Source organism: Anomaloglossus baeobatrachus, chromosome 5 (genome assembly GCF_048569485.1).
Source record: "Anomaloglossus baeobatrachus isolate aAnoBae1 chromosome 5, aAnoBae1.hap1, whole genome shotgun sequence".
Lineage (NCBI taxonomy): Eukaryota > Metazoa > Chordata > Amphibia > Anura > Aromobatidae > Anomaloglossus > Anomaloglossus baeobatrachus.
In genome coordinates, this window is record NC_134357.1 from 415049642 (window position 1) to 415066329 (window position 16688).

Below are 16688 nucleotides of genomic sequence, written 5' to 3' on the forward strand. Positions count from 1 at the left end.
GAATGATACAGTATTAGTATAAAATCTTTGCTATACATTACTCAGTATATAAACAAAATAGTCCAAAAGTGATATAAAGAGAGCATAGCTCAAGGAAAGGATCACAAAGAGAAATTAAAACTTTTATCCTAGTTTTGCCTGATCATACATCTTCAAAACTGCCCCATGTGAACAAGACGCAAAAGGCAGGAGTTTCCTTGCATCATTTTATTTCCCTGCCCTTCTATGAAATAGTATATTAAATAATACATAATAACATCTATTTCAGAATGAATCTAAGTCAAAGTAGTAGTCAGTGTGATTTTTATTTAGCATACAGATACAGAGCTACAGTTACATTAATTCATTGGTTTATTGCTATTTCATCCACTTTATATATTTTACAGCTATTTATAACCTTTATTACCAAAATTGCCAACAGCCCTGATTTAGCCAGAACAATTGCCGCAAATTCAATCAGATGAGAGTCAGGTCTGCCATTTGGATAGGATCCTGACATGGAATTTAAATACCAGAAAATTGGTGTTCTAAACATTAGTAAGTATGTTTTCCTGGTAACAATTACCAATACACATGACCTAAGATTGGTTGGTAATAGGTGTAGATCTTACTACGCAATGTAACTAAAATCTACATTCTAAATTCACCATTTGTCTTGTTAGGTCTATTTTGATCTTTGGACTCCTCTCTGTTATGAGAGGGGCCTATGATGTCAATAAAGAAAACAACCAACGTCTTATAAGACACAAATTATTAAATTAAATATTTTCTCTTCCTTTACCTGGTGATAGCAACTGAATAATCGACATATTTTTAATATAACCTTACGCTCTCACTTTTCCTCTTTAACACATAGAAAAAGTGTCTTGTGCAGGAATAATGTATTACCCTGAGAAGAATGAATATAAAACTTATATTAATGCACTGGGATGTGCTTTGTGCTATTAATGCTTGCACAAACCCCACAAAAGTGCTATCCATGGGCTACCACATGATCACCAGACATCCTGACATCACAAAGAACCTGTTGGTTTTGGTCTGATGATTGCATGGTTGCTTCACTGTATGCTTTCTTATTGAATATATGGTTACTAAATTGTTTTAGATCAAAACATGATTTTGTGAATCCTGCACATGTACGAGGACTCTGAACAGTTAATAAGGCAGATGTGTTGTTGATGGACAGGAGTTTTTCAGTCATTGTGTTCCCTCGGGGTTCCGAGAAGTTAGGGTGTCCGTCCCTCCGCCTGTATATACGTCCCTTGTGTGTCCTTCTTCAATCTTTCCTTTGTTCACTCTCCAGAGCCAGCTTCCACGATCATGAGCTAGAGCGCACTGCAGTTCAATTCCACAGTCTGCGATATCTGAGTCCCAAGGTATTGAGTCCCCCTTTGAGTCCATTATTGTGAAGGACTTCATAAGAATCTGTAGAATGGATAGAATTTATAGACGTGTTAGTAGAAGGTTATTGAACTCAGACTTCGCAATGAAAGTAATATTAAAAGGATTGTTCAGTCACAAGATATTGATGACCTATTCTTAGGGGTTGCCAAGTCTCGGACCAGTTGTTACGGGCTCCATGGGTGGCCAGATGTAAGCATTGAACAGAGCTGCACAGTGCGGCTTGGATCAATGTGTAGTGGCCGCTGCTAGGTACTGCAGAACAGCTCCTATGCAACTCGGAAGTTGAAGCTGTTCTTCTGCATCCAGTGCACATTGCATGCAGCCGTCCAGTGCAGCTCTCTTCAATGTTTGTATCTGGCCACCACCAGTCCTCTAACAGCTAATCAGTGGAGGTGCCAGATGTCGGACCCCCAGTGATCTGTTATTAAAGTCCTAAGAATAAGTCATCAATATATTGTGACTGGACAACCCTTTTATTACTCATTCATGTAAGAACTTGATTGTCTAAAAAGACACTTAGTTCAGGGAAATTGCAGTATGCTCATAACTATATTATTTAGATTATGTTCTCAGGTAGTGGAAATGTTGTGAATTTTTCCACCATGATTTATTGGCAGAAAATCCGCCGAGGAATACAATAGCTCCAAAGGGGACGAGATTTCATCCAATTTCAACCAATCCAATCCGCATGTTGCAGAAACATATTTGCTTGTAAATTGACCAACTTTGTGGATTATAAATTCCGCAACATTTCAATTAATGCTGTAGATTTGGGGGGTTTTTTTCCCCATCAGTTCAATATAGCAGACTTTGCTGTGGATTGTCCATCACTTCTCAGCAAAATCTGCAAGTCTTGAAAAACGTACAGCTTTCACAAAGTCTAAAAAAAAATCAATACACTTACGACACCTGACACTTAGATGCTCCCTTGTATGGTCCCCTACTAGTCTCTTTACATGCCAGCCTCCTGTGATGACATATCAGCCCATATCACCGCTGTGGTCAATCAAAGGCAGCAGCAGTCATTTGGCACAAGGCCTTATCACAGGCCTACAAAGGCGGGCAGAGAACCATACAAAGAGACCACTTAACACTAGAAGTCCCAGAGAGGGGTCATTTAACATTTCTACCTTTGGAACCCAGAGACGGGTCGAAATGACCTGAAGGATTTTAGCTAACATCCTATAATCACTGTCTTTTGTTCTGTAATTAAGGCCATTGAGTTTAGCCATTTAGTTTCTAGTTCTATTCAGTTTGGACTAAGGGTCATTTGACCCTCTTTCGGGACTTCAGGGGGGAGCTCGAAATTTCTGGGACTTCTAGTGTTAAGCACCAGGGAAGGTGACTATTTTTATAAATTTACTGTACTTTTCAAAGAAATCAGCAACAAATTTGATAACAAATCCATACAGATTAAGTTTTGGATTATTGCAGAATTAATGATGAACTTTTGCCTTGCAATTCTGCTATGTGTGAACATACCCTTACTAGTTGAATGCAATTCCATAGTAACCTATGCTTATTAAGGCTGTGTTTATTTCATGTTATGTGACCACTGTCAGTGCAGGTGCCAGGAAAGTTTCCCACACATACTTAGAACATATCCATAGTCCACTCTTTTACCCTTGGTTGGGTAATTAGGGGGCTATGACAAAAAATATATATATACACCATATGGTATTTTTTTATCTTTTAACATGGTGGTCATTGGGTGACATATGCCACTGTATGACTTACCTGACTGCTGATTCCAACTGCGAGGTCTCCCAATTTGGTCCTACCAGACTCCCAGATGTGCAGTGTCTCACCACCAAAGGTTTTCAGATTAACTTCTTTCCCTAAACATATAAAATGTGACTATTAAGTTTGGCTCTACCCCAAAAAATAAAGGTTTGCAACATTATTTTATCCTAATGTGTCAATGTACCGTAGATGGACTGGAATGAAACGAGAGTATTAGCATGGAGGACACAGAGGAAGATGTTGCAGTAGTTGAAGTGGGAGATGATGAGGGTGTGCACTAGCATTTTTGTAGATTCAGGATTGAGGAAAAGAGTCTGTAAATATGCAGATGCAGTTCTGCAAAGAGCCAAGCATGCATCTGAGATGAGAATGTAAGAAGTGCCTGTGGGGACTATTTATGACACAGCGATTCTCTCCTTTTGGTTTCATTGAACCTCTCGTGTTATGCATTGTACCCTCAGAAATAGAGATCTCTAAACTTACCATTGAACCAGCTGGGTGTAGGGGTGCTTCCTCCGCTGAAGAGTGAATCACTTTGCAAGCTCCAGGGTTCCATCTGACTGTCCCATGAATGAACCCCAGAACTTTTAGTGTCCAAAGTTCTCAGGGAGTCCTGTAGAAGTTAGAAAAAAAAAATCATTGCTTAATAATAGTTTGTTATTGTACCTCAAGCAAGTGGTAAATAATAAAAGGAAAATGGTCACTTGTATATTTACGATAGAGTAGTTTTTATAAAGTACCTTGCGACTAGTCAGAGGCTCCGGGCTGGGCTCGCTCAGAAACATGTGTTCTTGGTCCTCAAGGGAGTAAGGCTGAGAAAAGTTCTCCATGTATAGATCTATGGAAAGAAGAGTGAAGTCATAAGGTTCAAAGCTATGGTCCACTCTCAGTATCTGCATAATTGTTATAAAGGTATACAGTATATTAGTGTGCATTTCCACTTTTTTTTTTTTATAAAATTGGTGCTATATCTATACCATATGATAGGACATTACTATTGGATCATGGTGGTCTGACTATCTGCACCCCCAATAATCAGCTGTTTGAAGGGGTTGCAGCTCTTCTCTGAGCACCATGTACCCTTCATTAGTTGCACTGATTCATACTGCCAGATTTTAAGTAGTGGCAGAGCTTTGTATTGGTCTTCATCGCACTGAAGTAATTGGGACAAAACTGCAATATCAACCACAAATGCTACTAAAAGTTCAGTAAGTGTAATGTAAAAATTGAAGGTGACATAGTTTTGGTAAAGCGTCACAGCTCCATACAATGAGATGATTACGATTCCAAAAATAAGACCTCCAGAGATCTAAAATTGATAGCCTAACCAAAGTATATATATTTAAGAGGAGGATAACCCCTTTAATACCAAAAGCCATGTTCAAAGTGATACCTTGTTCTAGACGCTCAATCTCCATTTCGAATGACATCCTGGCTTGTTCCACACTTTTGTCACTAGTGAAGGAGGAATCTTCTGTTATCTGTGTACTGTAGCCCCGAACAGTCATGACTTCTTCTTCATAACAAGTCTTGAGCTGACAAGTGGGGACCTCTGGGACCTCTGTCAAGGTGGGAGGGAATATTCGAGGTTCTTTGTATTCTATTGCATATGATGATTTCAGACCTCCAACTATAAAAAAAGACTTGTAATTATTAAAGGGTTATGTCTGGATAGTCTATGGACGTAGGTCTTATTCTATACGACAAGAGTAATGGCATGCTTAAAACATAGACTCCCCTTTCACAATTTATGTAGCTTATTCTTGTTAAAGGGAATCTGTAATTTGAGAGCAGCATGATGTAGGGGCTGAGATCCTGATTCTAGCGATATACTGTATCACTTGATGATCTGAATGCTATTATTTTTTTTACAAGCATTGTTTTCTCTGATGAAGATCTAACAAACATCTGAATTATGACCTCTGTAAAATCCCGTCCACACCGCTGAATGGCAGCTTCTTGTGTACACAGTGCATATGCAAAAAGCTGCTTATCAACAAATTCATGTACTGTCATACCAGTTACCAGACTAAGCATTAGTACAGTGCTTACTTTTTTGAAGGGCAGAGTCCACTTTTTGGATCAGATCGATCACACGTGGTCTGTTACTAGGATTCTTCTGCAGTCCATCCACTATGAGACTACGGGTTAGAGAGTTACAGCTTGGGGGTATTTCTTGCAAAGGTGGTGGTTCTGTGGCAATCTAAAAACAGAGAAAGAATAGAATGTTATGTTAACATAACAGTGTAAACATTAAAAGCGTCTTTTGTTGTTAATGGGGTTGAGCCACTAACTACACGTATGAGCTAGCCTCTGGATAGAAGATAAGTGCAAGTGTGCTGGTGTTTTCACCCATATTCTTGAGGTCTTTGGAAGTCCCAGAGGTCCTGCGATTATATGTTTATCACATTCACCAATTATGTGAAGAGGTGATAAATAAAACCATTTACTGGGAAAAAAAACCCTCAAGGAACCATTTCAATATATAGATCTTGAATTTATCGACATACAAAGTTTAGTAAATTTTCTAACAAGCTCCATATCACTAATCCTGCATTGCAGTTTGTCTTCCACCAAGATCTGCATTTGTACCGCCCCTGCATCGGTCGAACCGCTCGGATCCGGGGGGTGCTGTGTGGCTCGAGGGTCTCCGGACCCGGGGGCTCACGGCCACTTCAAATGAAAAGGGGGTATTTATGTACCGCCCCGGGACTTGGCCGGATGCCGAGCCGCTCGGATCCGTGCCCGTCTGTGGGTGGCTCGAGCTCCTCCTGGACCCAGGGGGGTCACGTCGTTCTGAAGGGATGCTGGCGCTACGTGAGGGGTGGTGTTCGGTGGAGAGGTCCACGGCCGAGGCCGCAGTTGTTTTTGCAGGTTAAGTTCGTGACGCCACCCACGGGTTGTGGTGAATGGATGGACAACACCGCTCCCGTTGACTAGGCTCCCGGGGACGGTGTTGCACAGCTTGGTGTTGACCCCTCCATGGGCAGGGGGTGATGGTCCCGTGGGGCCCGAGGGAAGTGCTGAGGCGGGGGGATGGATGCGTGCTGGCATGTCGGTGCGGTGCGCGGCCCAAGGGCACTGTTGTACTCACTATTACAGATACACTGGAATCTCTGGTAAACCAAACAAGATGGTGGACAGTGCCCGTAGCCGGCTGCGCTTTTCCCCTTTTTCAGGTTGGTGGTTTCCGCCTTTCTCCTGCACCTCACTTTTAGTAGAATGGTGACTCCTATGCCTGAGCAACGGTAGTCCGCTCCCCAGCTTTGTGTGTGTGCCGGTAGAGCCCTTTTGCCCGCAGACGCTGGCCCATGGGATCTCGATGCCTGGGAGGTGGCTTTCTATCCCTATGGTTGGGCTGTTGTCTTCAGTCGGGTCTTGGGTGGGAAAGGACCTATAGTCCAGACCTCAATCAGTGAATTTGACTCGGTCCAGTGGCTTCTGGACCTCGTACTGGGTCTGAGTACCCCTCCTGGTGCTCCGGTTTCCAATCGGTTCCCCGGTTCCGTACCGGCGGGCCACTACCCGGTCCCGGTCCCTTACGGTTCCACCGGCTGTAATCCCAGCTCCTGCAGGCGGCCACCACTGTCTGCCTCCTGGCCACAGGGTATCCGGGCTCCAACCCAGATCCCTAACAGACGTCTCCTCTTTACTACCACTCTCCTCCACTGCTGTCACTGATCTGCTGTTTTTCCCGCCTCAGGCCATCCGAACTCCTCGGTGGGTGTGGCCAACCGCCTGGCCCTGCCCCCCCGGGTGTGAACGTCAAGTCCTAAGAGGGGTGACTCAGAGTTTTAAGGTTGGCTGCTGGTACCTTTTTAGGGGAAGGTGTTTGTGCAAGGGCCTACCTCTGACTACCTGGCTAGTCCAGGGTGTCACATTGACAGGGGATAAGAGTTTGTGACGCCACCCGTGGTTCGCGGTAAGGGGAGTACCGCCGCTGCCGATGGGAATACCCGGGGGAGATGGAGTGGGGCAGCCAGATGACGTTCCCTCCACGGGTAGGGGAGACCCCCAGACTCTGGATGATGAAGGTGGTGTAAGGGAGCGTGGAGCCACTACTCCCTCAGCCCCTCACTTCTCGAGGGCTAACAGTCTTCTGCTCACTTCCCTCCCACCAGCCTACCTGACCCCTAGGTGGACGGCCCTATTCCAGCTAGGCAGCCCACTGGTGTGCCTGACAGGGTGTGATGTTAGGTGTGGTTGGGATCTGGATGCGGATGGAGACAGTAACATAGGTTGGGAACCCAGAACCATGAGGGGTTGAGTCCAGCACCAAGAGATAAAGAGGGTGCAGTACCCTGTGACACCCTGACTATTTCAGGGGTGTCAGACATTTACTATTTTCTTGGCTTCAGATGTGAAATCTCCCAGCATTCTTTCAGCATTCAGCTGTCTTAATGGCTGTGCAGGCCCTGCTCTGGTGATTTGAGAAGTGTCTGACTGTCCGTTTGTTAGCTAGTTCCAATGACAAAATGCAGAACTGTGATTGCAGCTCTGGAGTATTATATAAGCTCTAACTCATGATCAGCACAATGTAAGTAACTCAGTCTATATTCAGACTTGATATTTTGTAAGGTTACAATATCCTTTATTGCTCAGTGTGACTTATTTTTGAATATTTACATAATGGACTCACCTTCAGACATAAGGGTGCTTTGTGCGTGCGGCTCCATGGATGCCAACCATTCAGCATGTGAAGAAGCATGCAACATGTACTCCACATATCTATTTTTGTGTCACAAAGTTCCCCACGCACGATCTCAGGGGCCATGTGTGTTTCAGTACCTGGTACATAGTCCCCTATGGGATACAATAGGTACAATTACTATGATACTACAGTATATATAAAAAGCTATGAAAATTATTGTTATACACTTATACATGTTATTATTCTAGTTAACCATGTAATACTAGCATCTTCACCCTATGAAAATGTACATTCTTAGAATTTTCTGCCTAATTTGACATTAAGAGTGATGTCAGATTGTATTTGGCAGCAGCTTGTCGCCTTAAAAAGGTTGTCCTGTGAAGAGAAGTTATCATATATTTACTGGATAGGTGATAACTTATATATGAGTGGGGGTCTGACTACTCAGATCCCCACCATTTGGCAGAAAGGAGCACATTTATTTCCATTAGAATGGCACGGCAGTGCTCATGCACAACTGCCACTCCATTCATTCTCTATGGTACCTCCATGCGCACAGCACAGCTTTTTCTGGCAGTCCCATAGTCAATGAATGAATCGGTAGTAAAACATACCCACTGCTACTCTATTTCAATGAGAGGTTCCCGATCTGCCAATTGGGGCGGGGCCCATGGATAGGTGATAACTTTCTTTCAATTAGAAAACTCCTTTAAAGGGAATCTGCCCTCAATTTTTTATCATCTAATCTGACAGCAGCATAATGTAAGGACAGAGACCCTGATTCCGATGATTTATCACTTACTGGGCTGCTTGTTTTAGTTTTGATAAAATCACAGCTTTATCAGAGGTAGATAATCACTAGAGGAGCAGTAAACCTGCTGCCTTTATAGTCCTCCATTTTCATGATCTCTGCATAACCACCCCTCCCCCACTGAATGACAGCTTTCTGCCTATGCACAATATTTACAGAGCAGTTAATCAGTGCTGTGGGTGGGGTTATACAGAGCTCCGCATTCAGAGAACTGGTAGATCTGTAGCAGATAAAACACTAATTTTATCAAAACTGCAGCAAGCGACTCAGTAAGTGATACATCACTGGAATCATGGTCTCTGCCCCTACATCATGCTGTTTTATTATGGGGAAGCAAACACTTGGTGACAGATTCCCTCTAAACACTAAACTAAAAGTACAGGCTGCACATGCATGTTTATGAGGATATCGGAAGGATGACAGTAAGCTTGTATTTCATTAGTTCTCTTACTTTATTGGCAAGTTTTTTCTAGTTTGTTTTTTCATCATATTTAAGTTTTTTTTTATATTTGGGAATTTGCTTTTTTTCTAGTACTGTCACCTACCTGTCAATAACTGGGTCTTGCTACCTCCAAGAGGCAAATGTGCTGCATGTCCAAAATCACACAAGTATGCTGTTTTTCCATTATCTGTCAGGAGTACATTGTCCGCTGTTAAGAGAAAGAAGAAGTTAGAAGAATATAAGAAAGAACAATTTGTCTCACTAGGAGTAAAAAGCAAGTTCACCTGTGCAATATAGTCCTATTCATTTCAATGGACAGCTACAATCAGGGGATCTCAATTCTATGATGACAGGAGGAGGAGGAGGAGCTAGAGACAGAGGAAAGTCTAAAGGCAGAGGGAGGAGCTAAAGGCAGATAGAGGAGCTAGAGACAGAGGGAGGAGCTTGAGGCAGAGGGAGGAGCTAGAGGCAAACGGAGGAGCTAAAGGCAGACGGAGGAGCTAGAGGCAGAGGGAGGAACTAGAGGCAGAGGGAGGAGCTAAAGGCAGATGGAGGAGCTAAAGGGAGGAGCTAGACACATAGGGAGGAGTTAGAGGCAGAAGGAGGAGCTAGAGGCAGAGGGAGGAGCTAGAGGGAGAAGCTAGAGGCAGAAGGAGGAGCTAAAGGCAGAGGGAGGAGCTAAAGGGAGGAGCTAGAGGCAGAGGGAGGAGCTAAAGGAAGACAGGAGCTAGAGGCAGACGGATGAGCTAAGGGGAGGAGCTAGAGGCAGAGGGAGGAGCTATAGGCAGAGGAAAGAGCTAGAGGCAGACGGAGGAGCTAAAGGCAGAGGGAGGAGCTAGAGGCATAGAGGCAAAGGGAGGGGCTAGACGTAGAGGGAGGAGCTAGAGGCAGACGGAGGGGCTAGAGGCAAACGGAGGAGCTAGAGGCAGAGGGAGAAGCTAGAGGTAGAGGGAGGAGCTAGAGGCAGTGGGAGGAGCTAAAGGCAGAGGTAAGAGCTAGAGGCAAACGGAGAAGCTAGAGGGAGGACCTAGACGCAGAGCTCCGCCCCCTCCTTCTTCTACCTACCTAGAATCCCATCAGTAATAATTGCCATCTCCTATTTCAGTAATGGGAAAGTCGTCACTGAATACAGATTTTACCCCAGAATTGAGAATATTGATAATGACTAATCAATTCCAGCAAAGAAAGAAGGTCTTAATCACACATCAGTGGAAAGTAAAGATTAATGTAAAAACTTCAAGGGTCCAGGACTATAATGTGATACTGACCTTTTATGTCTCCATGGAGTATATTGGCAGCATGAAGATTTTTCAGGCCTTGCAGTACTTGCCCGGTGTAATATAGGGCCCAGTCTTCTGCCAAGAAGCCACTTCTTTTGATCAGCTGGCCCAGAGATCCACCTATAAAACATAATTGACACAAATGTACAAGGCACTAGGATTCAGAAGCCAAGAGTCACATAGAGTGACTGCAGAATTTCATTACAAACCTTGACAACCCCTTTAAGAATGATTTATGTTTGAGATTAAATATCAAACAGTTTTTACTTCATATTTGTTTTATCAGCAGATAGACTGTTATCGTACTGTTATATAAGGTATTGCAAAACCTGCTTATATTGCTCCTGCTGTACAGGAAAATCTGTCAATAGTGATAATAAGGAAATAACATTTAGGGCTCTTTCACATGAGCATATAACTCGGATGATGGCTATCCAATGTTTTGTTGGATAGCACTCGGACCAATGTTATATTATCGGGAAGTGCTGATCAGTGCTTTTTTTCCTAAGCTGATTCATCGTGAGAAAAAAGCAAATCATGCTGCGATGGCAGCGCAAATTGGACGGCGTGTACCCATTAAAGTCTATGGATAAATGGAAATCATTGGACTGCACTTGAATGACATCCGAGTGCAGTCTGATTTTCACAGACTCCCAGAATGGAGACCTTTTGTTCTCCATCTTCTCCTGCAGTTTACTACGATTGTCTCATGTAAGAGAATTTCATCATTTCATTGGAGTGTCATTTGCATAGTCGATCTGATTCTCTCATGTAAGAGAATATATAGTCTTCTGAGCGCAGTCTAAAATTTAGCAAGGCAAGATTCTTTTTTACTTCCAGTAAGATGGTAACCTGCATCCACTAATTAAAAAAAAAAGATCCACAACACTTTATTTGGAAAATTGCTGTGGATCTCTTGGAATGATTAGGCTTAAATAAAGGCTGCTTTACACGTGTCGATTAATTGTGCGTTCGCACCCGCCCCCATCGTTTGTGCGGCACGGGCAATTTCTTAGTCGTAACCCCCGTCACACGTACTTACCTTTCAAACGACCTCGCTGTGGGCAGCGAACATCCACTTCCTGAAGGGGGAGGGACGTTCGGCGTCACAGCAACATCACACAGCGGCCAGCCAATAAAAGCGGAGAGGCGGAGATGAGCGGGACGTAACATCCCGCCCACCTCCTTCCTTCCTCATTGCCGGCGGGACGCAGGTAAGCTGCAGTTCATCGTTCCCGGGGTGTCACACGGAGCGATGTGTGCTGCCTCGGGAACAATGAACAACCGGACGTTCGATTTTTAGAAAATGAGCGACGTGTCAACGAGCAACGAGAAAGTGAGTATTTTTGCTCGTTTACACTCACTCGTAGTTGTCACACGCTACAATATATCAAACGATGCCGGATATGCGTCACTTACGACGTGACCCCGACGACATCTCGTTTGATATAAAAATAAAAAGAAATACTTATTGCATTAAATATTACATAATTGAGATTACTTAATTACTTAGTTAATACATAATATAACCAGCCCACTGAGTGCTTATCTATGTTATCTATGTCTGGTTCATAGGTTAAAACAAACTAGCAGCAGTTGTTAGCTTTCACAATTTAGACAGAGCAAGAATAATAATAGACACAGGTAATAAGTATATATATATATATATATATATATATATATATATATATACTGTGTGTATATATATATATATATATATATATATATATACATACATACACACACACATACACACACGGACTCACATCTTTTATTTACCAAAGTTGAAAACAACATTTATTATTGTTTTCATTTATTAGCGTAGGACCCATTTAGGCACCAATAATTGGGAACAAGTATTCCTAAAAACAATCACCTGCTGCTCATTTGTCAGTTGTGATGATTTTTAAGCCGGCTTAGGCCATGTGCGCACGTGTGCGTTTTGCATGCGTTCTGCATCCCCAGCAAAGTCTATGTAACTTGTGCAAATTCCATGAGCATGTTGCGTTTTAGAACGTAGTGATTTGCATGCTGAAATTTGTGGCCGAATCGCTGCATTCTAAAAAGCAACATGTCACTTCTTTTGTGCGTTTTGGATGCTTTTCCCACTCTGTCTATAGCAGAGCAAACATCCAGAACGTATGAATTCTGCATCCATTCCGCATTCAAAATACTTCCAAAACGCAGCTTTTCGGCAGCGTTTTGAAACGCACATGCAGTGACAAAATGCTGCAGAATATTTGTCACGGCAGAACGCAACGTGCGCACATACCCTAAAAAAGCATCCTTTTCGGCAGCACATGGTGCTATGTAAACAGGCGATGTGCTGTCATGAGCATGTATTAATGTATTGTTCATTGTGCTTGGAAGTGCAGTCACCCTCTTAACATACCAATAATTGACCACTGGTTGGTTTGGAAGTAGCCAATCAGCTGTTGTGATCAGCATATCTAAACCAAGCATTAGAGAGTACACCCAGTGCTCCACTTAAAATAACTTTTAGGATATCCAACACAGTTTGTAAAGTCAAATTTCATATCTGTAAAAACTGAATGCTCTGTGCTGCCTGGTAGCTTCCTTTTATGATGTATGAGTGTAATAATAGGGTCGCAGGGAGGTGTTACAGATACACGTTCCTAAAAGCCTGGCGCATGTTAATACGGCTCCCACAGACAGGCTTAGCACAGGCTACTTGGCTAACCAGATCCCAAGGGTTGCCCAGGCCTTCAACCTTTAACCCCTATACTAGGATCTGGATTTACACAGGAACCCCCGGGCAGGGGCCAGAAAGCTAGCTGCTGACTGGTGGAGCAAGCTGGAGTCAAGAAGGGTCATCAAACTTGGTCAATACCAAGAGGTCATGTCAGGAACAAAATCAGAAAGAAATTGCTTGGTCAAAATATATGGTGAGAGATCAGAAAACAGGATATATCAAATATCGCAAAGGCACAATGGATCAGCAGGACCAGGTCTTAGCCGAACTAAATAACTGACAGTTAAAGACTGGCGGCATTTACCGTATATAGTAAGGAGCCCGGAGCCGTTAGCTGAGTCATTACATACCACCTTCCTGCAGGAAAACACAGGTTGACAGGGAAGGGACAACTAGCCTCAGCAATTTAAAAAGCTAAACTGCCACAAGCTGCCGACGTCCAGCAGCATCCGTGATATTACTGCAGCGTCGCCTTGTGACCTGGGCAGGGTTTGCAGCAGTATGTTCAGACATGGATGTTACAGGAGGAGATTTAAAGGGAACCTGACAGCTCATACATGCTGCTGAGTGCAGACACTGTCTGTATAATTTCAGCCAGACATGGTTTATTCTGAAATCATTCGGTGTTTCAGATAAAAATGTTGTTTACAAGCTGCTGGGAACCGAGCCGGAGAGTAGTCAGATAGACGTGTCCCCAGCAGCTTCTTCTTGCCCGCTGCCATAGAGTGACAGATCTCTGCTTGCGAGTTTGTATATGGTGAGATCTATCACTCAAGGGCAGTGGGTGGAGACAGGTCAATAAACTATGATGTTTTTCTCTGAAACACATATATGGCTGATATCGTATAGCCATGTTGTGGATCGGGCAGCATGTATCAGCTCTCACATTTTCTTTAAGTGTTGTGTGAGTAATCTAGCTCATAGAGATAGTGGCTGTAACTGGGCTGCAGCGCTGTTTAGTTTATAAAAGTGACTGTCGATAGTCATAAATGAAACTTACCATCCAAATGCTTCATAAACACAGTAATCCAGGGTCCTTCTCGGACTGCCCCATACACTGGGACTATTTTTTCAGAATTGACAGCCAGGCAGCATGTCAGCTCCTCGTGTCGAAAATTGTTGACATGAATCTGAAAAGCAGAAGAATGGAAATGAAAATTGGACCTGAAGCAAGTAAACTCATGTCAACCTGTTATTTCATATATGCACAGTGTGATCTTTGTGTGAAAATTGTACTGAATGGACTATTAACACTTGGTTTGAACTGCAAAAAGGGGGAATAGAGAGACTACAAAAAAGATGGCTAGGTGTAGCCATGTGGATTATGAGCTGGAAAGAACTGATCTATGATATAGTAACTAGGGATGATTGAATACCTCAAATGTTCGGCTTTGCGAATATTTGCCAAATAGCTCGCCACTATTCGCGAATATTCAGTGCACAATGTAAGTCTATGGGAAACCCGAATAACAACTATTCAGAACTATTCAGGCTTCACATAGACTTTCATTGCGCATCCAATATTCACATAGCTGCGACCTATTCTTCGGATATTCACGAAGCCGAATATTTGAGGTATTCGATCATCCCTATTAGTAACCTTTTCATAAGTAGAATACATTGATACAGATTAGCCATTCTCCATCTGATACACTTGTAGATTTTTTTTTTACTACTTTGTTTTAGATAAGTACTGGTATTTGACGTTGAGAAAACTTTATCATATTAGTCATATGTGGATTACATGCGTTTTCCAAAACGATAACGTACTAATAACACGCATGTGTTTTTACCTACGTATTTTCAGCATCTAATGCAATTCTATAGGGGAAATCTGCAAGTAAAACTCAGCGTACCCACAAAAGATACTGACGTGTTGTGAATTTTACAAATGCCCCACAGGTCAATTTACGCAGGAAATAAAAAGAAGCACAGTGGGAATGAGATTGCTATAAATCCCATCCACTTTTCTGAAATTGTAAGACTCTGCAAAAACTCACCAAAATCTCATCGTGGGAACTTAGACTTTTAAGGAGTTTACCAAAGAATTCTTACCAGCTGCTGCTTTATAACTGTGTAACTATTAGAACTTATATGAAAGTTATACTTACTATTTTAGCTGCAAATTGGTATCCAGTTTTCTTGTCCTTTCCTAAGAAAATATCTCCAAAAGATCCACTGCCCAGAACTTCTTTGCTCTTTGTCCAGTGGATGTCTGTTCTGTACTCATAATCTTCCATTCTGAGCTCCTATGGAGAATAAATACCATAAGTTATTTAATGAATTACTTTTTTCAGTGGAAAGGGGATGCATTGTTGTGCCTCCTTCATTAGAGAAAACAGGACTTCTATCAAAACTACGCCAAGTAGTCCAGTAAGTAATACATTGCTGGACTCGGGCTCCCTGCCCCCTACATCATGAAGCTCTCGGATTCCATACGAAAAACCTGCTGATAGATTCCCTTTAAGTAATACATTGGGAAGTGGATTTACAGAGACCACCTCATCCTGTTCTGGTTGTACAAAAGTGTAACCACTGAAGCCAGTATTGGTAGTTGAGTATGTTTTATTCTTTTTACATTATAATGGGGCGCTTTTAAGTATATATAGAAAAAGATTTGAAGAACCCTTTAAGACAGTGTTTATAAACTTTTTGTAATACCTCTTTCAATAAGATCCCTTCATTGTCCACATCCAGTTCATCCGGATCATCTTGTTTCTTCCAGGATTTGGCTAATGTGCACAAGTTGTGGGCTTCGCCCTGGATCACACTATCCTTAAGAGCCATCAATACCCCCTCTTCCACAGATTGGGTTTTTGAGTCCATACAGGAATCGGTAAACTTGGAGCAACCCCATTGTGAGATAGGTTTTTCTACATAATCGTCATATCCTAAAGCAGTTCTAATGCCTAATAGTTGAGCGTCCAGTTGTGGCACCCCTAATAGATTATTTGTTGGTGGCTGAAGCTTTCCAGCACCGACGTGGTAAATATATTGGGATGGACTAATAAGCTTGTGGAGTTCATTATGGTTGTCATTAGCACAAGGCTGTGAAATCACAGGCGGATATTGAATGTTTTTATCAGGCTGTGGGATGGAGTTGCAATTCTGCACATCATTTCTATGCCACTGTTTAGACTGAGATTCTTCATCCTATAGAAACCCGGAAAAATAATATTTAAAACTGAGTCAAAATAGTTCAACATTATCAATTTCAAACGTTTTTACATTTTATGCTACAAATAGCCTCTTCAGCAATCCTAAAAGTCAATATCGACCCTTCAATGAGCCTTGACACATGACTTGGGATGAAAAGCTAAACCAGAAACTCCATTTTCAAACACGTGTTTCAGGGTATTTGCCCCTAATCAGTGCAAAGCAGGAGGTCTAATCTGGCTGAATGATAGGCCTCTAACAGGAGGCTTAAGGGTGTAACATTGCTCTTTGCAGAGAATGCTGAGCTGGCATAAGGAGACTTATCTTATAGGCCATGCAGTGCTCCTCTGGGAAATTGGACTGAAACAAAAATGCTAGTTTGCCCTTCAACCAACTTGGCATATACCAGAAAACTTTTCAGTGGGTGTTTGCATTTTCTTCTGTGAGACTGCACAGTGAAAACTGATCCATGCCCACAAAGAAGTTGT

At 42.6% G+C, this 16688-nt stretch overlaps 1 protein-coding gene across 1 annotated transcript in view; it reads right to left on the bottom strand.

Annotated features, from left to right (window-relative positions):
• Positions 1–297: 297 nt before the first annotated feature.
• MAP3K14 (mitogen-activated protein kinase kinase kinase 14) overlaps positions 298–16688 on the bottom strand; it is a 42537-nt gene continuing 26146 nt past the window's right edge. The window contains 13 exon segments of the mRNA XM_075347731.1: positions 298–1233; positions 1236–1425; positions 3142–3242; positions 3631–3760; positions 3888–3985; positions 4541–4777; positions 5200–5350; positions 7787–7950; positions 9155–9259; positions 10320–10451; positions 14045–14174; positions 15156–15293; positions 15706–16197. Of these exon segments, the coding sequence (XP_075203846.1) occupies positions 974–1233; positions 1236–1425; positions 3142–3242; positions 3631–3760; positions 3888–3985; positions 4541–4777; positions 5200–5350; positions 7787–7950; positions 9155–9259; positions 10320–10451; positions 14045–14174; positions 15156–15293; positions 15706–16197 (2328 nt within the window). The 3' untranslated portion in view covers positions 298–973.